The sequence below is a fragment of the Dipodomys spectabilis genome, unplaced genomic scaffold, assembly GCF_019054845.1.
Source record: "Dipodomys spectabilis isolate Male_0828 unplaced genomic scaffold, ASM1905484v1 ptg000173l, whole genome shotgun sequence".
NCBI classification, from domain to species: domain Eukaryota; kingdom Metazoa; phylum Chordata; class Mammalia; order Rodentia; family Heteromyidae; genus Dipodomys; species Dipodomys spectabilis.
In genome coordinates this window covers 8023082-8050303 of record NW_024870850.1, presented here as the reverse complement: position 1 = coordinate 8050303, position 27222 = coordinate 8023082, and the positions used below count along the sequence as shown (strand labels likewise).

General features: G+C 41.1%; 1 protein-coding gene across 1 annotated transcript; it reads right to left on the bottom strand.

Annotated features, from left to right (window-relative positions):
• Positions 1 to 1152: 1152 nt before the first annotated feature.
• Positions 1153 to 25346, bottom strand: LOC122119595 (vomeronasal type-2 receptor 116-like). The gene is made up of 8 exons (XM_042693609.1): positions 25278 to 25346; positions 8437 to 8712; positions 7636 to 8062; positions 7013 to 7299; positions 5849 to 6076; positions 4733 to 4857; positions 2666 to 3255; positions 1153 to 1451 (listed from the first exon to the last, which is right to left on the bottom strand). The coding sequence occupies exons 1-8, from the start codon at positions 25344 to 25346 to the stop codon at positions 1153 to 1155; spliced, it is 2301 nt and encodes a 766-aa protein (XP_042549543.1).
• Positions 25347 to 27222: the final 1876 nt, after the last annotated feature.

Sequence of the window (27222 nt, the reverse complement as noted above, 5' to 3'; positions counted from 1 at the left end):
GGCCTGGACGCACTCCTTTTGTCTCATAGTGCCCCTATCCACTCAGAGAGATCCACTGAGCTTAACATCCTGATGCTAAGCACCAAGGGATAGCCAAGCAATACCAATAATGTAAAGATGGTGGCTTGCTTGCCAAGTGACTCATTCTTCAATGTTGGCTCATAATATAGGGCTTTGTTTAAATGGGGGGAAAAATCTGCTCCATCAGCTGCATGGCAGTGATGGACTAAATAGCAGGAAGAATAAGATTACCATCTTACACACACACACACACACACACACACACACACACACACACACACGCCTTATTCTCTAGGGACATTATTCCCAATGAATACTAATGAATAAATAAATTGGAATCTGTAAAAGGTATCAGTTCAACCGTTTGATATTTGATATTGATAGTTATTTAAAAAGAATTATTTAAGAAACATAAAAATGTGACTCTGAATGTGCCTAGATAGGGAAGCGTGATGTGCAGATATATTTTACATGACTTATTTTCAATTAAATTGTTTGGACTGCACTTTTAAAATAGTTCCAAATGACAAACCTGATGGATGTTTTCTTTATCATGAAGGAAATAATTGCCAGATATTTAGGTCTCTGAATATTTGTTTTGAAATCTCACTCAAAAGAGATTTAGCCCCAATGCCTCCACAAAATGATTTAATGAATATTTATTGAAGAACTGTGGTGAGTTGTGCTATAAGTATATTGGGAAGAAATATGGAGCATAAATGTAATCTATTCGCTGTTTATAAAAATCAATAAAAGATGATCATGACTACTGTTAAAATCTACAAAAAAAAATAAAGAAATGTATTTTTACCTGACTTCTGTAACTGTAACCCCCTGTATATCCCCTTTGTAATAACCATAAACATTTTTTAAGTTGACAAAAGTAATAAATACCTTTTAAGAATTAATAAAAAAGTAAATACCAAGCATTCCACTCCCCTTCTTAACCCTCTTGCTTCTTGGGGCTACAGAGCCTTGAAATACTCTACTCAGTTGTGCCAGATTTTATTCACACCTAGGGGTCATTATTTCTCATCAGGGATGAGCTATACCTCCCTGCACAATTCAGGACCTCCTCAATTACCACCTGTCTCTGTCCAACGAAGAGCATCTGGCCCTTCTTGGCCTTCTTTAACTTCTTTCACCTCTGGATTCCCATTTTTTTCCCTTATAGACTTTCCCTTGCACTCTGTCACCAAACGGTCCCTTTTCATTCAGCATGATTGCCAGTAGTGTTTCTAGAGCATTTTGAGAACTATCCTCTAGGTTTTTCATTGGCTGCTCTGTTGCCAATTCCAAGTGGGATAGAACAAGCCATAGAAACACAAGATAAATGGCAAGTGAAGGAGCCTCAACTCCAAACAAGGAGGCAACAGATTCTGATTTCTTCAAGGAGCCTTCTGAATGGTTGAACTGTTCCTTCTCTTGTACTATTTAAAGATCATGGCCATATATTGAGTCTGAGCATGACCTAATGTATTTCCCCCTCTTTGGGGATCCCTTTCTTTTTGCTATCTATTAATATTTAGGATCCTTAGAGACTGAGGTGACAAGGCTAAACTCAGACCATCATGCACTAGATACCTTCAACTTCCCGTGAGGAATAATGACCAATAATCAAACTATTCCTCCAGTGGTTCATCTTAAGTCACGTTGATGCCCTGGCCCTTTTTGCCAGAAAAAAGTACTCATAGAGATTCCCATGGGAAACTAGTGCTGCTTAATACCCTGATCTAAATTTCTGAAGGAGGTGAAAGAGAATGTGAAAGAGAGAGAGAGAGAGAGAGACAGAGAGAGAGAGAGAGAGAGAGAGAGAGGGAGAGAGGGAGGGAAGGAGGGAGGAAGGTATGGAGGAGGAAGGGGAGAGAGAAAGATGTACAGAGGGGGTGAGGGAGAGAGGGAGAGGTATTTCCTAGGAAAATACACTCAGTAATATTGCAGAACAGTAAATATTTGAACAGAAATACACAACTAGCTCAGAAAATATTCTCAAGTAACTGTAATCAAAGTATGGAAACTTTCATCAAAATGAATGTTCATATATCAGTGAAATGAGCAATATAGTGATATTAAAGCATCATTATAGCCTGCATATAGGGAAAGGAAGAATCACAGTAGATTTGTAATTAAAAGGACGACTGATAGCATAAAAGGAAGATTACATTGGAGGAAACAAAGGATATCCAGGAGGAAATACAAATTTAGACAGTCTAGTTGGAATCTTGCTCTAACTCTAACACAACCCACAAAATGAATGAGTTCAAATGGTTATTGACTGCCCAAATTGTATGGATTTGTCTCAGACCCTCCAAGCATTCTAGACAAAATTTATGTCCATCTTAAGATTTATTTCTTTCAGTTGTTCTCTCCCTACACCTGTGCAGTGAATTTCTCTCAGGTCTTATCAAGACGATGTAACACTTGGGGGCAAAGATGCAGCTCAGGAGGCCTCCACTGGAGGCCAAGATGAAGACCTCCACGGCCACCATGACCTTCACCTTGGTGCTATGGTAGACAGGCAGGAAGGTGAGCCACATACTGCAGAACATCAGCATGCTGAAGGTCAGGAACTTGGCCTCATTGAAGGTGTCAGGCAGGTTCCTGACCAGAAAAGCCACAGTGAAGCTGGCCAGGGCCAGGGCACCCAGGTATCCCAGGACAGAGAAGAAAGCGGTGAGAGAGCTCATGTTGCACAGGATGATGATGTGGCCATGTACAGAGTGTGCATCTATGTCCACAAAAGGAGGAGAGATTCCCAACCAGAGACCACAGAGAGTCACTTGGATGAGAGTGCAGATGGTGATGATGAGGTTAGGAGCCCCGGACAACAGCCACAGTCTCATGCTTCTCCCTGGATCAGTGAGTGTGAAGGCCAGAAGCACAGTGATGATCTTTGCTGGGACCGTGGAGACAGCCACGGTGAAGACCACTGCGAATGTGGTGTGCTGCAGGATGCAGGTGGCTGTGTTGGGACGGCCAAGGAAGAGCAAGGAGCAGAGGAAGCAGCAGGTGAGGGAGATGAGCAGGATGTAGCTGAGTGCCCGGTTATTGGCCTTGACAATAGGGGTGTCTTGGTGCTTGATAAACCCCCCAAGAACAGCAGCTGTTAGTGCAGAGCAGCAGAGAGCCGTGCAGACCAGAGACAGGCCCAAGGGGTCTTCATAAGCCAGGAAGCCCTCAGTTTTCATGAGGCAGTGGTTTCTCTGGGTGTTGGCAAATTGATGATCTGCACACCTGACACAGGGCTCCATGTCTGATGAGGAGTGAGAATCACTATTAGTCTGGTTTCCATATTTCTCTTTCCTCACATCCTCCTCTACTTAAGCAGCTCATTTCCCCTGATTCACCAGTTAACCTGTATTGCTCTCAATACCAACTAGTATAACTCTCTGTATCAAAATACGTTCACCTGAATTCTCTTTCTTTCACACATTTCTTCTTCTTTCCTTCTTCTCTTTCTCTTTTTTCTGTTTATTTCGCTTCCTTCCTTCTCTCCCTCACTCCCTCACATCACCCTCGTCTCTCTCTCTTTCTTTCTTTCTTTTTTCTTTCTTTTTCTGTCTGTCTGTCTGTCTGTTTGTCTTTCATCCAGTGCTTGAACTCTGCCCCTAGGAATTTTTCCAGAGTATTCATTCTCAAAACTACCCCTCTACCACTTGACTAACAGCTCAAATTCCAGCTGTTTTGGTGCTTAATTGTGGAAAAGATTTTTACTGAGTTTCCTGCTCATCATTGCAATGAAGCTCCATCCTCAAATCTCAATTGCCTGAGTCACTTGGATTACAGGTGCAATATATAATTACCTAGCCATCCTGCTGCATTCTTGACAGGCCATACCACTCTGGCTCTCTGCTACTCATTCAAGAAATAATGGAAAATATAGAATCAGCCCAAGCACTTCAATTTAAAAAGAAGTTTTAATCCTAAACTCAACCTACTACTTACCCCAAACAAACTTTCTGAGCATTTGATCTATGGGAGGAGGAGTTGGGGAGGTTGGAAGGAAGAGATGGTAAGAGAAAAACAAAGGAGGAGGCAACAATACTCAATAAGAAATGTACTCATTTCCTTACCGATGTAAATGTAACCACTCTGTAGAGGATTTTAACACTAAAAATGTATTAAAGAAAGAACAATGCTCCTCCACAGATATGAGAGGATCTCAGAAAGCTCAGCTTGAGGAAGGAGAAGAGACACGAAATGGAGATGGTGAACTACTTCTGAATCAATGGTATTTGAGTAATTGTTAGTCAACCTAGTGCCAGTGTCAGATATGGAGTGATAATAACAAAAAAAAAAAAACAAAAAAGCCCAAAAGCCCCTTGTATTATTAGGTGTGCTAAATAGAAAATAACATTTAATTAGGAAAGAGTGGCAATGAGCATTCACAAATGAAATTCTGTTACATCCACAATTCCATTTAGATTTGCATGTCATTTCAACCATCAACAACTAATCCTTGATATTTTCTTTTTTATATACTTTCTTTACATACAAAAACATGTGACTGAGGAGAGGGGAACAGGGTATTGTAATGGAGGGGCAGTGGGTTGTTTCTTCTAAGGAGAAGTATGGTTAATGATAGTCATAGAACTTTGGGTGAAGGTGCATGTGTGTTCCTGCTGTTTTATTGTATATCACTCCACTGGTTTGGATGGACTGAAGGTTAAGAAGGTGAGATGGGGAATTTCTCTATAAGTCACAGACTCACCTGTCTGCATTAGAAATCTCATTCTCTGGACAAAGAATGCAGTCAAAGCAACAGGTAGCATTTCCTTCCACAGAGGCCTTCCTGTATCCAGAACCACAGTTCTCAGTGCAGACAGACTGAGGAGTCTGGGAACATTCAGATGAAGGGTAGTACTATTCATCCTTTTACCTGAAATCCCAGACACTCCAGCACTTTAAGGAAAAAGATCATCAAAAACAAAATCTTTAAATACATACAACCAATGAATTGATTGAGCCTTCTTACAGTTTCATGTAACATGACCTGAAGAATATATGGAGAATCGACATCCAGCCCCTCACGCTATCAGGAAGTCATGGAGCCTTGAAGAGGTGGATGTTAATTCTAGGAAATTAGGAAATGGGAGTTAACCCTACATCCCATTCTTGTATCAGGTGATGATGTGTTTTCTCTCATAAGAAGAACATCACTAGGGGAAACTTTAAATCAACACTCTAAAGCATGGCTAAGTGCTTTGAAGGTGCTGTTGTATCCAGGGTTATTCACATCTCACTCCCTTGACTTCCCAGCTGCCATGAGGTGGGTGAACTTCACTGGCAGATGCTCCTTTCATTACAACCTGTGTCAACACGGATCCAAAAGCAACAATCTACCCAAGCATGGTCTGAAATCTCCAGGCAGAAGCAAAGCAAGCCCTTCTGCCTTCTCATTTGATTCCCTCAGGTATTTGGTCACAGTGTTGGAAAGATGATTCACAAGTGGCATTTAGCTTTTATGATATTCAATATGCAAACATAGAACAACATATTGATAATGAAATGTTCCCCTATTCCCTACATGAATCTGTTAGTAAGAAACTTCCAGAAACAGGAAGTGGTGAAATGTACACGATTGAACCATAGTTTTATTGAACAAGCTTTAAAAAAAGGGTAAGCTTGTTGCTTATTAATACATAGATTATGACATTATGCTTAGAAACAACCAACTCTGGGGGAGAAATAGGATGTAGTGACAGTGTCTACAAGCATTGTGATTGTAACCTGACTAAGGAAATTGTAAGCTCTTTCTACAACTACTTCCTAATAACAATCCTTTTTTTTTAAAAAGGAGAGAGTAAAAAAAGTAGAAATGACCCACCTTGGTAATTCCTATGGGCCACTCTATCAGATTTTCAAACAAAATCAGTTGTTGACCATATGGCCTAGATGGAGAAAACTCGCCAACTTTCACCCTTTGTCCCAGACCTTCTGGAAAATTCCAAAAGCTCTTAATGTCATATTCTGCCTCCAATTTCCTTTCCTCATTCAAAACCACTTGGTCTCCAACAGGATTGGTAAATTGGATCTTCTTCAAAAAGGGATGCAGCTAAAAGGGACACATTACAGTATGGTGAAGTGCTTCCCAGTGTTATCACAGAACCCCAGAACAATGGATTACACTTCATTCCCATCCCCTGATTCATACACACCACAGGAATCCAACCAACTGTATCAATTGCAGGCCCACAGCAGACTAAAGTGTTACCAAGTTCTAAAACCTGGGTATCCAGGATGGGATGCAGAAACTCAATTTCAAGGGAATGCAACATCTAATGCAGCTACATCTAACAAAATAATGAATTATCATATGACAGACCTCAAAGACTCTCAATTGCATTCCAATCACTTATTTTATGATTGTGATCAGAGAGTCAGTCTGAAATAAGGGGAATAATAAACTAAGTAGGATAGTAAAATATTTATGACAATTATGAAAGACTACTTTAAGCAAGACTTAGTTCATTGTGGTGTGTGTGTGTGTGTGTGTGTGTGTGTTTATCCTGTGACACAAACTCAGGGCTTAGACACTCAAATCGAGGTGGTTTTAATTTCTTTTCAAAGTATGCATTCTATCCATTGAGCCAAAGCTCCACTTCTGGCTTTTGATAGTTAACTATAGTCAGGAGTAAGCCATAGGTGTGAGCCACTTGTGTCCAGACAATATTAGGTTTTCAAGAATTAGTCACCTTGATCTGTTATTTTAAAAAGTTACAAGGACAATTTGGATATATTGAAAAGGGGACGGCTTTTTCCACACATAGTGTGGATGGGGACAGAAGACACAGCACTTCCTTTTCATGGATGCAGCGTTCTTCAAGAACATTGTCTTCACAGCTCTACATTCACTCATGTAGAGTATGAAAGGCCCAATGTTTCTTATATTTTCCAAAATGGAGCCAGATGACCTAGTTCCATCTGCTATGAAATCTTCTATAGAAAGTCTATATGCCTAGAGTAGGTCACCCAAAACCAAAGCCATTACCTGTGAAGAGAGAAATGCCCTTGATTGACCATTGTGCCCTAGTGGCTCCTCCATGTGACAAAGAAACATCTGGTGGAGGGCGTGGGCCAAGGCCCACACAGCATTATAGATGTTGTAATTCTCTTCTGACATGGTCATGTCAAAAATATACCTCAGCAACCAATGGAGTGTGCCATTGTATGAGCAGTACCCCAAGTCTCTGCAGTCAGACTTAATCAGTAGGCTATAAACAGACGGAATCCATGACCTAGGAAGGGAATTATTTCCTAAGTTATTTGACAAGGTACCTTTCAGAATAAAATTGGTGAAGAGAGAAGTGTTTCTATGATGATGAGAGAAGGTGAGAAATGCGTGGAAGGAGTGGATCAGAAAATATCTTTTACCGGGGGCTGGGAAGGTGGCTCTGTGGTAGAGCAATTGCCTTGCATGCTCGAGGCCCTGGGTTCGATTCCTCAGCACCACATAAGCAAAAAGAAAAAAGCCGGAAGTGGCGCTGTGGCTCAAGTGGTAGAGCGCTAGCCTTGAGCTGAAGAGCTGAGGGACAGTGCCCAGGCCCAGAGTTCAGGCCCTGCAACCGGACCCAAAAAAAAAAAAAAAAAAAAAAAAAAGAAAATATCTTTTACCAATGGTGATGTCATCATAGGGTGAGTTCATGACCCACACTTTCCTTGTAATTGAAATGTGCCCAAATTTAACAATAAAGCTTAGTAGAAATTTACTGTCCCCATAAAAGATAATCACATTGGTTGATGAGTCCATTAGCTGGCAATACGTGGATAGATCATCTGAGTAATCTGTAAAGGCATTGTAAGGGATCATGTTCTCAAAGGCAAAACAGACTCTACTGTTGCACATCTCTTCTCTCAATTCTGAGAGGAACCACACACCATAGTTGTCTTCAGTGATGAACAGTCCCACCCAGGTCCAGCCGAAATGAAGCATCAAAGAGACCATGGCCAGGGCTAGATCTGAGTCTTTGGCTGCCATCTGATAGACAGTCCCAAACTTTCCATCGTCACTCAGGAGAGGTTCAAAAGCCCCAAAAGTGAACTACAGGGAAAAAATGAACACAACACCAGGAAGAGGATGGTAATAGGCAAGTCTCAGTCCTGATGTAAGCTAAACAAAAACTGGGAAGGGTGGGAGCAAAAGTTTGCTTATCCCATTTGCAAAGTCATCTCCCATGTTCCAAGCACTTTGCATACATGTATGGTTAAGGCTCAGAGCTTTGGGTCATCCTTTCCTTTCTTAAAACCTCTCCTTTTATTTAGAGCAAAGAAAATGTGTCTGTTCCACCCACTTTTGGAGTCTTTTCCCTGTGAGATTATGCATTTGGAAGGGTTCATGATAATACCTCTTCAGCCTGTCCAGGACAGAGTCCATGTGGACATAGTTTCACATCTGCCCACCTCTCCCAGCCTCACCTGTGGAAGTTGGTAGAGGTCCAGCAGTGTCCCGATTGGAACAGATGTGCTTGAGGTTCCTGTGAGTCCTGCTAAAGCTTTGCTGTCTCTTCTGCAGGTGTAATTGGGGCTGTTTTTATTTTTCCCAGACAGCCAGATGAGAGGATCCTCTAACAGATCAGTACCTGAGTAATGTGCTGTATAGATCTCAAACCCCAGAGTCATGTTCGGTAGCAGATGGGGATTCTTGTTGATCTCCTCCACAGCCAGCAGCAGGGTGAGAAGCAATTGGTATTTCTATAAGTTGATCCTGCACAAAGGTCACAAATTTTGGGTAGGTATATGCTTATCACAAATGATTAACTGCAAATCTCATGACTTTTTTTTGAATCAAGTGCTTATCTCTACCCACAGTAGTATGTATAGATCCTATCTTCCAACAGGATGGTATTCTAAATTGGAGTCTTAGAATTGAGAGAGCTCGACTGTATCGGGAGAATTCCGGGAAGATGGCGGAGGAGAAGCTGGAATCTGAACAAGCTCTTGCATAGAAAACAGTTTCAGAGTTCCAGTGAACAGTCCCAAGCCAGAGAATCACACCAAGTGTGCCATCACAGGACAGAGAGTTAGTCAAGAGAGGGGAAGCCAAGCAGACACATCTGAGCAGCTGCCGCTGCGGCGGCAGGGTCGCAGCGGCGACCACCGCCGCGGAGGCATACCTGAGACGCAGTCTGGGACGTAGGAGCCAGACTCAGCGGACGAGCGGATTCTACTCAACACCAGCAAGAAGCGACAAGGAGCGGACAACTTCATCCTGCACTTTGCAGACCAGAGACGACCCGGGATCCAAGACTCCGCGTGAGTAGAAGCCCCACTTCCTCACTCCTTCTCTGGGAGCAGAGGAGGGAAGGCCACCCTTCCCCCCCCAGCACCAGTGATCTCCATCTTGGATACCAACAAAGCTCGGAGGAGCGGCTAGCTCCAGCTCAGGCCTTGGAATAAAACTAGTCATTTAGCAGGTCACAAGAACTCAACGGCGAAGTGACCTCACAGACTCAGTTCCATCGAGGGAAAAGTCACCTAGTTCAGGCGCCAGGCATTGGAGTGGCTCTCCTCACTGGGTAACCAGAGCCAGAGGCTGCCCCTCCCTCTAGCAGCCACCACAATCAATTGAAAAACAGAAACCCTGAGAATGGCTCCTGGCTGGGTGCTCTGAGTTTTTTTTTCACAAAATAGCCCCAGGGAAAAGCAACTGTTTGTTGAAAGGCCTCAACTCTACCCAGAACCTAGCCTCATCACTGCATCCCCCTCTTTTGTGATTCTCAAAGCAGATCACCCTCCCAGTAAACTAACCTGGGAGGGGGATCTCAAAATCTTGGGTAAAGCAGAGCATTTTTCTGCCTGTTCCAACAAACTGACTTAAGAAACCAATCAAGCCACAGGACCTCAAGCTGACCAGAGACTCCAACCAGACTCTGGTTACAGACAAAAGGGAGATACAGGACTCTTCCCACCTCTCCCAAAAAAAAAAAAAAAATCAAAGAACTTTTTTTTTCTTCTTCTTCTTTTCTTTTTTCTTTTTCTTGTTTTGTTTTTTTTTCGTTTTTTGTTACCTTATATATATATAAAAAATTATTTTTGCTTTTCTAAAACTTTTATTAATCTTTAATTTTTGCCTCTTCTGAAAAAATAATTGTTTTCCATTAACTTTTTTTTTTTTTCTCCTCTTATAATTTTTATTTTAGGAATACGTGAATGTGTGTTTTCTTTTCTTTTCTTGTCTTCTTTCTCTTTTTCTTTCATTCTTAATTATCTTTTTGTTTTTTTTTCTAGCTCTACTGAACTTCTGATCTTTTCTTCTCACTTTCCTATCCTTTCCATCTTTTCCTCTTTGTTCATCTTTATGTGACTTAACTCTTGTCCTGCACATCCTCAGATAAACCCGTAGTTAACCAGTAGACCCTATCCCCCATTGTGTACACACTTAATCCACAAACTTATTACTCAATTCAAAACCTCTGAGACTTAAATTCATTAATAGCAGTACTACCTCTTTATACCTATATAATATTTTAAGCATTTTTTTAAAGTTTTTCTCAACTCCTCTATGTCCTCTATATTCCTCTATAAATAGATGGTCTTTTAATCTCTAAAATAACATTAATTTTTACGTTTCTATTTTTTTTTCTGGTCTCCTTACATCCCCCTTTCCCTTTCTTCTTTTTCTCTCTCTCTCTACTTACATCCTACCCAACCTATTTCCTGCATTGTGATTAGGACATAGTTAACTCTCCCTGTGCCTCCCCACACCAATCTATTCCTATTTTTTACCCACATCTCTCCCTAACCCTAATAATTTCTGGTTTTCCAAATTCTTCTCTGTGGTTCGAAGTCCTTTAACATATAGTTGTTTGATGTCTAATAGATGTATCTGTTGAACTAGATTGTATCTGTAGATTATTGACTGTACAAATGCAAACTTTGGTTGATGGTTGCCTTAAGATAGTGTTCTAGCACAAAACTGGTGCTATCTTCATCTCAAATGGGCAGAGTAAGCCGGAAAAACACAAGAAAAATGGCAAATTCGGGTATCTCAATTCCCAATCCTGATAATCAGGGGTTAGAACAGATAGTGAATAATCCAGAGGAGAGTTCCCAAACAGCTCTACAAACACTACTGGCAAACATGATAAATGAAAAGTTTGACAACGTACAAAGGACTCTGTATGAGCGTGATAGGGAGAGAGAGGAGGCATCCCAGAAGTTTATACAGGAATATCATAAGCGTGAGGAAGCTACTCAAAAACTGATATAGGATTTGCGTGAACAACTTGAGAATACTCAAAGAGAAAGGGAGGAATGGCGTGAGCAGGCTGAGAACATTCAAAGAAATCTGCAGGAATACCATGAACGGGAGGAAGCTAATCAAAGAGTAATACAGGAATTGAGAGACCAGGTAGAGAACACACAAAGATCACTAAAGGCATTCATGGAATCCATTAACAAAGAGCTGAAGGAAGTCAGGGAGACCACAAAGGGAATGCTGAATGGAACCCAACAGACACACAAAGATCACTAAAGGCATTCATGGAATCCATTAACAAAGAGCTGAAGGAAGTCAGGGAGACCACAAAGGGAATGCTGAATGGAACCCAACAGAAGGAATGGGAGCCCAAAGAAACCATAACCAATCAACTAAGTGATTTGAGGACAAACACTGAACACCAAATTAAGGAAGTAAAGAAATTCATACAAGACCTAAAACAGAGCTTCAACAAAGAACTTGAAGCCATCAAAGCTGACCAACTAGAAGGAAAAGAGATAAAAAACAAAGTAGAGAGTCTTGACAGCAGGTTAGACCATGCAGAAGATCGAATCTCAGGGATTGAAGACAGCCTAGATATTATAGAGAAAGAACATACAACCATCCAAGACAAGTCCAAGAAATATGATAGATCTATCCAACACCTGGAAGACACCATCAGAAGGCCTAATCTAAGGATAATGGGTGTAGAGGAACACCTAGAAACAGAAGTTAATGGTCTAGGAAATCTGTTTAACAGGATCCTAGCAGAGAACTTCCCAAACATGCAAAAAGATAAGCCTGTCCAGATACAAGAAACCTTTAGAACCCCAAATAGACCAGACCAGACTAGGACATCCCACCGTCACATTATAATCCACACAGGATCAACTCAGAACAAGGAAAAGATCCTTAAAGCTGTCAGAGAGAAAAGGGTAATCACTTATAAAGGGAAACCAATTAGAATCACCTCAGATTTCTCAGCAGAGACAATCAAAGCAAAAAGAGCCTGGAATGATGTATGCCATGCTCTAAAAACAAACAACTATCAACCAAGAATACTGTACCCAGCTAAACTCTACTTCATAACTGAAGGCCAAATAAAAACCTTCCATAGCAAAGAAAAATTGAAACAATACATCTCCACCAAACCAGCCCTACAAAAGATTCTTAAAGATGTCCTACACATAGAAAACCAACAAGACCGCAATAAAGGCCAAGAAACTGCACCCAAACTGAGAATCCAAGAACCATAGGAAGAACCCAGTTTTCGCAGCCCCCAAGAAGGTAGATAACATGGCAGGAACTCCCAAATACCTCTCAGTCCTATCTCTTAATGTTAACGGACTGAACTCTCCAATTAAGCGACATAGACTGTCTAGTTGGATTAAAAAACAAGACCCTTCTATCTGCTGCCTGCAGGAGTCACATCTTGCCCGTAAAAACAAACACATTTTCAATGTTAAAGGCTGGAACAAAATCTACCAAGCAAACGGACCGCATAAACAGGCAGGAGTTGCAATCCTAATATCAGATAAAATAGACTTCAAATTAAAATTCGTGAAAAGAGATAAAGAAGGTCGCTACATACTAATTAAAGGATCTCTCCTTCAGGAGGATATTACAATTCTAAATATCTATTCGCCAAACAATGGAGCACCCAAATTTATCAAAGAAACACTACTTTCCCTCAAATCCTATATAGATCCAAAGACATTAATCGTTGGGGATTTTAACACACCACTCTCCCCACTAGATAGATCAACTCGGCAAAAACTCAACAGAGAAACCGCAGATCTAAACAGCTGCATAGATCAACTAGACTTAACAGACATTTACCGAACATTTCACCCAGCAGCATCAGAATACACGTTTTTCTCAGCAGGACATGGAACGTTTTCTAAAGTAGACCACATTTTAGGCCACAAAGCAAACTTGTCTAAATACAGAAACATTGAAGTTATACCTTGCATTCTCTCTGACCACAAGGGAATAAAGTTAGAACTCAACACCAAAAGACACCAAAGAAAGTCCGGTATCACATGGAGGCTGAACAACACACTGCTGAATCATGAGTGGGTCATGGAAGAGATTAGAAAGGAAATTCAAATGTTCATGCTATTCAACAAAAATGAACACACAAAATACCAGCTCCTCTGGGACACAGCAAAGGCAGTACTCAGAGGCAAGTTTATAGCTCTGAGCTCCTACATCAACAAATTGGAGAGATCTGAAACTAACAATTTAATGACACATCTAAACCTCCTTGAAAAAGAGCAGCAAGATAAACCCCAATCCAGTAGACGGAAAGAAATAATCAAAATTAAATCAGAATTAAATGAATTAGAATCCAAAAAAACTATAGAAAGAATCAACAAAACAAAGAGTTGGTTCTTCGAAAAACTTAACAAAATTGACAGACCCTTAGCAAATCTTATCAGAAAAAGAAGAGAACACACCCAAATTAATAAACTCAGAGATGAGAATGGAAACATCACCACGGAAACAAGCAAGATTCAGAACATTATAAGGGAATACTTCTCAAAACTTTATGCTAATAAGTTTGAGAACTTGACAGAAATGGACCTCTTCCTAGCAAATATTGACATGCCAAAACTAAACCAAGATGAGGTAAACTATCTTACCAGGCCCACATCAAGCATTGAAATAGAAACAGCAATAAGTGACCTCCCAGCTAAGAAAAGTCCAGGACCAGATGGTTTTATAGCGGAATTTTACAAGGCCTTCAAAGCAGAGCTCACACCAATTCTCCTCCAACTCTTCAATGAAATTGAAAGAGAAAGCTCACTACCAATCACATTCTATGAAGCCATCATAACCCTCATCCCAAAACCAGGCAGGGACTCATCAAAGAAAGAGAACTATAGACCCATTTCTTTGATGAACATTGACGCAAAACTTCTCAACAAAATTTTGGCCAACCGACTTCAACAATTCATCCAAAAAATCATACACCACGATCAAACAGGATTCATTTCAGGGATGCAAAGCTGGTTCAATATACGCAAATCAATTAATATTATTCATCACATCAACAGGAGCAAGAATAAGAACCACATGGTTATCTCAATAGACGCAGAAAAAGCATTCGACAAGATCCAACACCCCTTCCTAATGAAGGTTTTGGAAAAATTAGGAATCCATGGAACATTCCTCAATACAATAAAGGCTGTATATGACAAACCTACAGCCAGCATTATACTCAATGGTGAAAAACTAAAGCCATTTCCTCTTAACTCAGGGACAAGACAAGGATGCCCACTCTCTCCACTTCTCTTCAATCTAGTATTAGAATGCCTAGCTACATCAATAAGACAAGATGCAGACATAAAGGGGGTCCAAATAGGGAAAGAAGAAATAAAACTCTCCCTCTTTGCAGATGACATGATCTTGTATTTAAAGAATCCCATAGACTCCACTCCCAAATTACTCAAGCTGATTCAAAACTTTGGCAAAGTAGCAGGTTATAAAATTAACCCCCCAAAATCAATGGCTTTTCTGTATGCCAACAATGAGAAAAGTGTGGCTGAAATTAGGAAAGTAACTCCATTTGTAATAGCCCCCAAAAAATAAAATACCTAGGAATTAACTTAACTAAAGAAGTGAAGGACCTCTATGATGAAAACTTTAAAATCTTGAAAAAGGAAATCAACACAGAACTTTGAAAATGGCAAAACCTCCCATGCTCCTGGATTGGAAAGATTAACATCGTGAAAATGGCAATACTTCCCAAGGCTATCTACAAATTCAACGCAATACCTATCAAAATTCCACCCTCATTCTTCAAGGAAATAGAAGAGGCAATCCAAAAATTCATATGGAACAATAAAAGACCCCGAATAGCAAAAACGCTCCTCAACGGAAAGAACACTGCTGGAGGAATATCAATACCAAATTTCAAACTCTACTATAAAGCCATAGTAATCAAAACAGCTTGGTATTGGCATAAGAACAGACCTCAGGACCAATGGAATAGAATTGAAAACCCAGAAATGAACCTACAGACCTATAGCCATCTAATCTTCGATAAGGGAGCTAAAACAATAGAATGGAAGAAAGTCAGCCTCTTCAGTAAATGGTGCTGGCAAAACTGGTTAACTACATGTAGAAAACTAAAGCTAGATCCTTATATATCACCCTGCACCAGAATCAACTCCAAATGGATCAAAGACTTTGGAGTCAAAGCAGACACTCTGAAAACATTACAGGATGGAATAGGAGAAACCCTGGGTCTCCTTGGCTCAGGCCGAAATTTTCTGAATAGAGACCCGGAAACACAACAAATCAAAGAAAGGCTGGACAAATGGGATTGTATAAGGTTGCAGAGCTTCTGCAGGGCAAATGACATAGCTAGCAAGATCAATAGAAAGCCCACGGACTGGGAGAAGATCTTTACTAGCCATACAACGGACAAGGGTCTCATATCTAAAATATACTTGGAACTCAAAAAATTAAACCACCCAACAACAAATCCTCAAAGAAACAACTGCCCAATAAGTAAGTGGGCGAAAGACTTAAAGAGAAGCTTCTCTGAAGAAGAAAGAAGGATGGCCAATAGACACATGAAGAAATGTTCAACATCCCTAGCCATAAAAGAAATGCAAATCAAAACAACATTGAGATATCACCTCACTCCAGTTAGAACAGCAAAAATCAAGAACTCTAACAACAACAGATGCTGGAGGGGATGTGGACAGGAAGGAACCTTACTTCATTGTTGGTGGGAATGTAAACTTGTTCAACCACTTTGGAAAGCAGTATGGAGGTTCCTCAAAAGAGTCCACATAGAGCTCCCCAATGACCTAGCAATCCCACTTTTGGGCATTTACCCAAATGATCACAAACAAGGCCACACTAAAGCTACCAGCACAACTATGTTTAATTCAGCATTATTTACCATAGCTAAGACATGGAACCAACCCACATGCCCCTCAGTAGATGAATGGATCAAGAAGATGTGGTATATATACACAATGGAATTCTATGCCTCCATCAGAAAGAATGACATTTCCCCATTTGTTAGGAAATGGAAAGGCTTGGAAAAAATTATATTAAGTGAAGTAAGCCAGGCCCAAAGAAACATAGGTCCCATGGTTTCCCTTATTTGCAATATCTAGTATAGGTATGAGTCAAGCGGAAAAAGTCAGATAATGTGATGTTAGGAAAACGAAACCTCAAATATGTATTTTAATGTTTTTGTTTCTTTCATGCATGTGTTTCTAACGAATTTATAAGATTATTTCTTTGTTGCTTTGTATGTCCCTCCCCCACAGTGTAACCCCCGCTTTCACTATATTTGATGTCAGTATAACATGTGGAGGAGATGGGGACAAACAAGTCGTTTAAGGATTCAGGTGGACCTGTTGCAACAATGAGAAGTACAAAATGTCATGTCAAAACCAGCTTTACAATGTCGGTGGGGGGGGGAGGGGGGGTATGATTGGGTGGGAGTGAGGGGGGAGGCTGGGAAGGGAGGTGAAGGGTAAACAAAGGAGGAGGCTGCAATGCTTGGTAAGAAATGTATGCATTATCCTGCCCATGTAATTGTAACCCCTCTGTACAGTATGTTCTCAAATAAAATAAAATTAAATTAAAAAAAAAAAAAAAAGAATTGAGAGAGCTCCTATACAGGACTTGATCAGCATACATGAGGTGACTGTTCTTCTGAGATTGTAGAGAGGAGGGGGGGATGAGCAAGGTGGCTTTTCCTCTTTTGCACATATGTCTATGTGAAAAATACTGCTGTCTGTTGGAACACAGGGGCATGCCCAGCTCACACCCCAAATCATTAAATACCTTGAATTAGCTGTGCATATGAAAAAATTCTTAAGAAATACAATTCAAATTGGGAGCAGATTGTCCACCTGAGTTCGACTAATATGAGCAGAGAGGCAGTGCCTGCTGTCTCAGGAGTAAATAGCAAACAGGCTGCCTTGTCTCTGCACTCTCTTGCCAGACTTTGCCGATGGTGCACCCTTCTGCAAAGACCTGAATCTTACCTTGTGAGGACATTAAAGAAAACAAAGCAATTCAATTCATTTCATATGGTAGAGGCACACTAAGCTGACTTAGAGAATGCCATCATTCAAGGTTATTACTCAGAAGCAGTGCAAGATGGCAACTGAGGGAGAGAGAACCTGAAGCTTGCTTCACCCAACAAAGAAGAGATGAGAGTCATGGGGTGTGGACCGGAGGGTACTTCTCTAGGGGAACAAAACAACAGATAAAGATGTGTGAGAAAAGGAAGAAAGAAGCTGCCTCCATGTTCCTCCCAGTCAAGAGCATTACTATCTCATTATGGACAGAAACCCCTCAACATTGCCGGGAGGGAGATAATTAAAGTTAAATCTCATCCCTTTATCTTTGAACGAGTGCTGGGGAAGTGGTTATAGTCTCTACTCTTGTGTCCAGACATTTAGATTGCTCCTATGGAACTGGTTTAGGACAGAGAAGGAAGACACTGCCACAACCTCCCTCCTCCAATCTTGTCAATGAAAGCAGGTATGGGAAACAATCTCCTAGTGAGCAGGGCAGAGTGCTTCAGAGTTTTTTCTTAGAACCCTGTGTCAGGCATGTCATGATTGGACTAATAATCCAGAATAAACTAAAAGCACTGTTTGATGCTAGCACCCAAGCATCTGCTAGAATCTTTCAGGAGATGTTGGAAGGTCGCTGAGGCAGAACCAAATGCCATTTCCATCAGTTTCCACCATGGTTGAAGTAGGCTGACACTTATCTTCTTGCTTAGCCTTGCGAAGCCACTGTTGCTATGTGACTCTGTTGAAATCTGGCTCAGTCCCAGTCTTGTGCACAGTGAAGAATCTCAGAGACCATAACCCTAGAAAGATAGTGCTCAACACGGAACCAAGCAGAAACGTAGGTTGCTCTAGGAAACTAATGTGCACTGGTCTATATCAGCATTAGCTGGAGTGTGGGCCACCTGACAGTTTGGCTTTCTGGATGGGAGATTGAGTCTGAGTGTATGGCAGTGTTCACCAAGATGGCCCTGTGGCCTGCTTTTTTTTTATTTTGTCAGTTTTAGTGCTTGAACTCTAGGCCATGGATCTGTCCCTGAATTTTTCAGTTCAAGGCTAGTGCTCTACCACTTGAGCCACAATGCCACTTTTGGCTTTCTGACGTTTATTTGGAGATAAAAGTCTCATGGATTTTCCTGCCTGGGATGGCTTTGAACCCTGGTACTCAGATCTCAGCTTCCTAAGTAGCTAGGATTACAGGCATCAGCCACCGGTGCCCAGCTGTGTCTTCCATTACAAACTTTACCAAGCTGCTGTGACACAGCATGGTTCTCCATTCTACTTCCCATGGGTTGGATACAGGGAATTAAGATGGTGATCTTGTCCCATAGCTTAGTGTGGGCCATATGATAGCACTAGAACTTTGCCATCACCCCATAGCCAGGACAGCCTCTGGCAGAGCTCTATAATCATCTCAGTACCTGTGAGTCGTCTACCACCAGACAGTCTGAATTTTATTCTAGCTATCTCTAATTGTGTATGGTTGTGGCCATCTTGGCCCATGAATGCACCTCTACCACATTCAACCTGAGGCAATCTTAGTGCTCACCTAGCACTGTATTGGTCTTGATTGCAGTGGACTGAGGATGCTGTACTCAGGCAGGACAGACTAAGGAAAATGAGGCCCGGTTAATGCATGCCAGGAATTCAAAAACTCAAGCTTAAAGCTTGTCCATCTACTTCCCTTTATATTAAGGGAATGAAATCATTTAGGGGAAAGTGGAGTAGAATAGATTAGTAAAAAATGAGGTTTGGGAAGCTCACAGTAAATAGAGAGGTATTAATCCATCTACATATCTTAAGATTAAGGGACCATGCAGAAAAAGCATTCGACAAGATCCAACACTCCTTTATGATGAAGGTTCTGGAAAAATTAGGAATCCGTGGAACATTCTTCAATACAATAAAGGCTGTATATGACAAACCTACAGCCAGCATTATACTTAATGGTGAAAAACTAAAGCCATATCCTCTTAACTCATGAACAAGACAAGGATGTCCACCCTTTCTTCAATCTAGTATTAGAATGCCTAGCTACAGCAATAAGACAAGATGCAAACATAATGGGGATCCAAATAGGGAAAAAAGAAGAAAAACACTCCCTCTTTGCATATGACATGGTCTTATATTTAAAGAATCCCATAGACTCCATTCCCAAATTACTCAAGCTGATTAACAACTTTGGCAATGTAGCAGGGTATAAAATTAACCCTCAAAAAATCAATGGCTTTTCTGTATGCCAATAATGAGAAAAGTGTGGCTGGAATTAGGAAAGCAACTCCATTCATAATAGCCCCACAAAAAATAAAATACCTAGGAATTAACTTAACCAAAGAAGTGAAGGACCTCTATGATGAAAATATTAAAAACTAGAAAAAGGAAATCAAAATAGAACTTAGAAAGTGGCAAAAACTCTCATGCTCCTGGCTTGGAAAGATCAACATCATGAAAATGGCAATACTTCCCAAGGCTATCTACAAATTCATTGTGGTCCTATCAAAATTTCAACCTCATTTTTCAAGGAAATAGAAGAAGCAATCCAAAAATTCATATGGAACATAAAAGACTCCGAATAGTAAAAATGATCCTTAACAGAAAGAACACTGCTGGAGGAATATCAATACCAAATTTCAAACTCTACTATAAAGCCATAGTAATCAAAACAGCTTGGTACTGGCACAAGAACAGACCTCAGGTCCAAAGGAATAGAACTGAAAACCCAGAAATGAACCTAGAGACCTACAGCCATCTAATCTTCGATAAGGGAGATAAAAAAATAGAATGGAAGAAAGACAGCTTCTTCAGTAAATGGTGCTGTCAAAATTGGTTAACTACTTGTAGAAAACTAAAGCTAGATCCTTGTATATCACCCTGCACCAGAATCAACTCCAAATGAATCAATGACCTCGGAGTCAAAGCAGACACTCTGAAACCATTACAGGATGGAATAGGAGAAACCCTAGGTCTCCTTGGCACATGCCAAAAATTTTTTAGTAGAGACCCAGAAACACAACAAAACAAAGAAAGGTTGTACAAATGGGATTGCATGAAATTGCAGAGCTTCTGCATGGCAAAGGACACAGCTAGAAAGATCAATAGAAAGCTCAAGGATTGGGAGAAGATCATCACTAGCCACACAACAGACAAGGGTCTCATATCTAAAATATACCTTGAACTCAAAAAATTAAATACCCCAACAACAAATCTTTAAAGACACAACTGCCCAGGAAACAAGTGCACTAAATACTCAAAGAGAAACCTCTCTGAAGAGCAAAGAAGGATGGCCAATAGACACATGAACACATGCTCAACTTCTCTCGCCATAAAAGAAATGCAAATCAAAACAACATTGAGATACCACCTCACTCCAGTTAGAATGGCTAAAATTAAGAACTCTAAAAACAACAGAGGCTGGAAGGGATGTGGACAGAAGGGAACCTTACTGCACTGTTGGTGAGAGTGTAAACTTGTTAAACCACTTTGGAAAGCAGTATGGAGGTTCCTCAAAAGACTCCACATAGAGCTCCCCTCTCACCCAGCAATCCCACTGTTGGGCATTTACCCAAATGCTTACAAACAAGACCGTAATAAAGCTACCAACACGACTATGTTTATTGCAGCATTATTTACTATAGCTAAGATATGGAATCAAGCCAGATGCCCCTCAGTAGATGTATGGATCAAAAAATTGTGGTATATATACACAATGTGATTCTATGCCTCCATCAGAAAGAATGACATTGCTCCAATTTTTAGGAAGTGGAAAGGCTTAGAAAAAATTATATTAAGTGAAGTAAGCCAAGCCCAAAGAAACATAGGTCCCATGGTTTCCCTTATTTGCAATACCTAGTATATGTCTGAGTCAAGCAGAAAAGGTCAGATAAGTTGATGTTAGGGAAATGAACCTTAAAATATGTATTCAAATGTTTTTTTCTTTCATGTGATTGTTCCTAACACATTTATAAGATTATTTCTTTGTTTCTTTGTATGTCCCTCCCTCACAGTATAACTCCTTCTTTCACTTTATTTCATATCGGTATAATTTGTGGAGGGGAAGGGGAAAAACAAATCATTTAAATAGGGATACAGTTGGATCCATTGCAACAATGAGATGTACAAGTCCTTATGTCGAAAATGGACTTTACAACCTCCGTGCGGGGGGAGGGGGAGAATTGGGGAGTAGGGGGAGCATAGGAAGGGATGGGAAGGGGAAACAAAGGAGGAGGCTACAATACTTGATAAGAAATGTACTCATTATCTTGCCCATGTAGTTGTAACCCCTCTGTACAGTATTTTCACAATAAACAAAGAAAAGAAAAAAGAAAAGGCAAGAAATAACTTAAAAAAAAAGATTATGGGACCAAAGTCATTGAGCACAAAAAGAAGCTGGATAAATTATGGGAAAAAATGAGTCCTAGAGAAGGCAACTTAGAAACATGTGATTTAGAAACACAGGGCTATCTTTACTTCAAAGAGAGATGACAGGTTGCATTCCTTCCTGAGAGATGCATTTCTCATCATATGAAATAGCAGTTGTCTTGTTGTATGTACGCCTTCCTCCAAGATGCTCCCCCAAACTTTAGCAACATCCTACCCCAAATATAGATAACAGCACACCTTCCCTCAAGGATAATCATCTGGAAAGAATGCCCAAAACATACAGAAACTCAGAAAGTTTAACACCAGGAATTATTAGAACAAAAGTGAGACACATATGTTTGCATAACTTTGAAGTGAGAACTCCTACCTTTACCATATGAATACCCCTGGCAGCCCAAGAGCTGTGTGTCTCTCCTCAGTTAGAGTGTGTCTTTGCCTTTCTGCTTCCTGTTTGTCTACCTGCTTGCTTGTTTGCTTCCTTACTCAGGAAAGCTCTGCCACATTTTCTTACTGTTGTGATTGTCTAGAATTTTTTTTTCTGTGATCAAAGTCCAGGATCCCAAGTGAAGAGTTCCTATTTTCAAGGGAAACTTCATTAACCTTCATCTGATTTGGTGACCCTGCAGATTGGTATTCCAGGTGTAATAGAGTTCTGGTGTCCACGGCTGTGACAAAGGCACACAGATCTTGCCACTGCTAGGCAGAATCCACTCACAAGGCCATTCCCTGTGGAGGAGGCATATGTTCCCCCTGTGCACCCAGGAGGAGGCATACTTGGACCCACGACTCATTAAAGTTCTTTTGAAGTTTTTAGAACCACAGAGTATTTGTCACCAAAATTGCCTTTGGTTTTCTCTGGTACTGAAGTAAGTGGTTTATCGCCTCTGAGCTGATTTCCCTCAAGGCCTGCGCTCCCTCTAGTGGTGCCATTGTGGAAGTCACTACAGACTCAGGAACACTGAAGCCTGCCTGGAATTTCTGGAAAGACAGGCACAAAGCCAGACCACTGGTGTAATTCAGAGACATTTCAAAGGCCAGATGGTACCACATGCCAATATGAATCAAGAATGTTCCAGAACAATGAGTTCTCCTAGCATTCATTGTAATCATTTTGGGGAAATTCTCATAGAATCTCAACTCTCATGGATGTTTGCTGATGTCCTTGTGTACAATTTAACTCTCAGGCTTGACAGCTAGAATGTCAGTTATACTAAATATGAATTGGGAACTGGTGGCTAAGGCCTGTAATTATAACTATTAAGGAGGCTGATATAGGAGAATTATGTTTTGTAGTTACTTTGGCCAGGAATGTCTGTGACAGTCTTATGTGCAAGCAACTCAAGAGAAGCTGGTGCAGAGCTGTGGGTCAAGTGGTAGAGTGCCAGTCATGACAGAAAAAATGCTAAGGGACAGCCATCAGGACTTGGGATGACACCTGAGTATCAGAGTATGTGTGAACATGCACACACACACACACACACACACACACACACACACACACACACACACACACACAAATCCACAGCCCAATTAGAGAATGGACAGAGAAGAGGATAGCTCTGACATCTCCCACCTCCCCTGGGGTACGTTTCTAATGCTAGGTTTACACATGAGCCCCATCTTTCTCACTCAGTTCCTCACCAGGATCAGTTGCTTCAATATCCCTCACATATCTCTTATTTAATAAAGTATTCCTCTCCCAAACCTTCCTCAAACAGGATGTTTCCACACAACTTGTCCATCCATGACTTCTCTAGTTTACAGAGAATTATGTAGATCTGAAAGTAGTGAGCTCATCTGGGTCAAATGCATGAATGAAAGTGTGTATAAAATATGAAAAAGTCAGGCATCTTTGCTCACGCCTGTCATACTAGTTACTCAGGAGGCTGAGATCTGAGGATCAGTGTCCAAAGCCATCAAAGGCATTAGAGTTCATGAGACTCTTATCTCTAATAAACCACCAAAAAATAGGAAGTGGCACAAGCAATGGAGCGCTTGTCTTAAGCTGAATAGCACAGGGGCAGCATCGAAGCCCAGAGTTGAAGCCCCATTACTGACAATAGATATGAAAAAAACATTCAAATGTAGTTTAGGAAGTTATGAGCAGGGAAAAATAAATAAGCCTGGAAAGATGTTGGAGGACAAGGAATGGAAGCAGAGCTTCTGGGAATGACATGGGACACAGGCCAAGACATGGACATCAGGGCACATGTTTACTTAGATTAATTAAGGGGAAAAAATCAAACATGTCTTGAATCTCTTATTACTGATCTGACCAGCAGCTCCCCATTCCCAGAACTTTGCTGACACAAAATAATTCCAGAAGCAGAAATTGCATGTCCACCCTAACAAAAGTTGCTATGAAGGAGGTCCAAACATTGGTCCTGTTTTGAAAAGTGTAAAGTACAGAATTGATTGAAGAGTCCTTGGACTTTGCACTATGGATGGGGACATTGCTCATTAGTGTCCGTATGGACTCTTAGTCACCCCAGTGACCTTGAGTAACAGTGATGAGTGGAGGAGACACAGTGATGGTGAGGTGGTCAGACATCTCTGGAAAGGGGAGTTGAATGGAAGACAGACAGAAAACTCTTTACCTTTGGATGAAAGAATAATATTCATCAGGAAAATCTGAAATGAAGTAGAGCTGTTGTAGTGAGGGAAATGTAGAAGATGCAGAGGACATCAGTGATTGTGTCCAAACTTCCCCCACCTCTGACTGTAACCCAAAGAGAAAATTCACAATTTAAGGAAAGCCAAGAAATCACTTACTGAATGTTCTGTTGCTGCAGGGTAGGGTCATTCAAGCTTTGAATGAACAATTCCCAAGAATAGAGGGGGTAAAATCCAACAATGACCACATCTTCCCTGCTGCATACCACAGATTTCTCTGTGCAAATCCATCTGCTGTCTTCAGAGGAACTGATCAGGTGTGGATGCTGGAGAAGCAGTGTTAGAGTCACAGGGAACATTGCTGCTGCTTTGACCTGGAGCTGTGATTCTGGATGCAGACTCTGATTTCTGTGTCAGGCAGGTGTCTAAATAGATCTTCAGTTTTTTGTGGCTTCTTATTACCTGGATGGCCTCCTCTGCCTAGAGGAATACAGAGCCCATTCTGCCCTCTGGCTCTGCATCTGGGGTCTGGCTTCAAGGTCAAAACAGTAGTTAGAAAACATGTTTACAATCTTCCTCTCCACTCCCTCAGGACTGTGATTTCATCCAATACTGTAGATAATGAAACTCCAGGAATGGATTCCTTTCTTGTTGAGTTGTTCACAAATTAGTTTGAAAGCAAAAAGTTGAACAGAAAAAGCACAACCAATCAAGGGTCACTAGGGATGAGGGGAATGGATGACACCAGAAGATGCCATGTGAAGGTCAAATGGTCATAGAATGCCATGGCCAGAAAAGGCCCAATAAGAGTTAGTGGAGCACCGTCAAACATAAGGATGGGCAGCCTCACAATCCAGGGCCAAGTGAGCCACAGAAGTTTGCTGAAATGAACCATTCAGCTTTCCATACCATCTGCACATGCATAAGTATCCAGAAGTGGTCAAGGCATTTATTTACTTCTGCTGGTGTTACCAACATTCTCCCTGAATTCAACTATTACAGATCAATACTTCAAGGTCAATGCACATATCCAATTGGATATTAGCACTCTGAAACTTAAACTTCTTCAGTGCTTGCATGTCGTTGACCATCAGACTGCACCTATCAATATATTGTGGTGGTCCACTGTTAGACACAGAGATGTTCTATGATCTGTGACTTTCTGGGAACATAGCAGGCTTGCCCACTGAGAATCCTGGTAGCTGTGGGTGTATGGATGGATCTTGCTCTGCTGTGTCTCCCTCATGTCCAGAGTGCTTTGGTAATTCTTGTTACCACTTGTACAACTGTGTGGTGCCAGCTCTGTCCATGTCTCCCTACCTGTCTTCTCTATTAGTTTCTCATAATAGAAGTGAAATCAAGGTCACAACATAGGATCCTGCTCTGCCCAGAGTTCACCATGGTGGCTGGTCTGGTGAACTTGCTGCATATATTTATGAGGAAAGGCTTGGCAAATGTAAGTTGGAAAGGTAAGGATGCAAATGCTATTTGATATTGGTAGCCAGCAAGACCTTGCAAGAGCATCAGTGCTGGGGCCTAGCCTGACTTGGGTTCTGAGGTAGAAATCTTTGTTGCTTCTATACCCAGGATTACCAGTATGAGCCACCTGTGGCTGGCTCAGAAGAGAAACATTTATCCTGTTCTCTTCATCTATTACTCTATTTCTGCTAAATCTGTCCAAGAGAACAGGCCCTCCCCACTTCCTCTTCACCTGCCTGAAACCAGTAATCAGCTGTCAGTCACCTGACTGTGATTCAGTAGAGGACCCCACACTCTCTGGTCACTCCTTCATCCACAGAGGTCACTTCCTGAACCACCCTGGTCACGCCTCCATAGGACAGTGAGAAGTTCCACAGACTCTGTGGTCATTTCCACATCCGCTGTTGTCCTGTCTCAGCACAAGTCCCCTTCTCTTTCTTTCTCTTTTTCTCTTTTTCCTTTTCCTCTGTCTTTTCCATGCTCTTCCATCTCCTGCATGTATGCAGTTTGCCTTTTCTGGAAACAATAGCAAGAAAGAAAAAAAAACATTGAATCCTTATCTTTGGGTTAATTTCGCCTAACATCAACCTGTCTGACAGTTTCTGTTTGTCTCAGACATGTACTCGTTATTGCAAAGAAGGGAAACCTTGGGACCTATATCTCTTTGGGCCTGCCTTACTTCACTTAATATAATTTTTTCAAGTCTTTCCATTTCCTAACAAAGGGGGCCATGCCATTCTTTCTGTTGGAGGAATAGAATTCCATTGTGTATGTATACCACAGTTTCTTGATCCATTCATCTACGGAGGGGCATCTGGGCTAGCTCCATATCTTAGCTATGGTAAAAATACTGCAATAATCATTGTTGTGTTGGGAGCTTTAGTATGGACTTGTTTGTGATCAGTTGGGTAAATGCCCAAAACTGGGATTGCTGAGTCATAGAGGAGCTCTATATGGAGTCTTATGAGGAACCTCCATACTACTTTCTAAAGTGCTTGAACAAGTTTACACTCCCACCAACAATGCAGTAAACTGCCCTTCTGTCCACATCCCCTCCAGCATCTGTTGTTATTAGAGTTCTTGATTATAGCCATTCTAACTGGGGTGAGGTGGTTTCTCAATGTTGTTTTGATTTGCATTTCTTTTATGGCTAGGGAGGCTGAACATGTATTCATGTGTCTATTGGCCATCCTTCTTTCCTCTTCAGAGAAGTTTCTCTGTAAGTCTTTAGACCAGTTGTTTATTAAGCAGTTGTTTCTTTGAGGGTTTGTTGGGGGATTTAATCTTTTGAGTTCCAAGTACATTTTAGATATGAGACCCTTGTCCGATGTGTGGCTGGTTATTATCTTCTCCCAATCCTTGGGCTTTCTATTGATCTTTCTAGCTATGTCCTTTGCCATACAGAAGCTCTGCAATTTCATGCAATCCCATTTGTCCAACCTTTCTTTGATTTGTTGTGTTTCTGGGTCTCTATTA

Bases quoted from the DNA above. Each gene is read 5' to 3' on its own strand.
- LOC122119595 (XM_042693609.1), bottom strand. From the start codon at position 25,346: ATGCAAGCACTGAAGAAGTTTAAGTTTCAGAGTGCTAATATCCAATTG. The intron at 8,063-8,436 runs GTGAGGCTGGGA...TTTTCCCTGTAG, and splicing joins ACCTCTACCAACTTCCACAG to TTCACTTTTGGGGCTTTTGA. The intron at 3,256-4,732 runs GTGAGTCTGTGA...GCCCTGTGTCAG, and splicing joins GAGATTTCTAATGCAGACAG to GTGTGCAGATCATCAATTTG.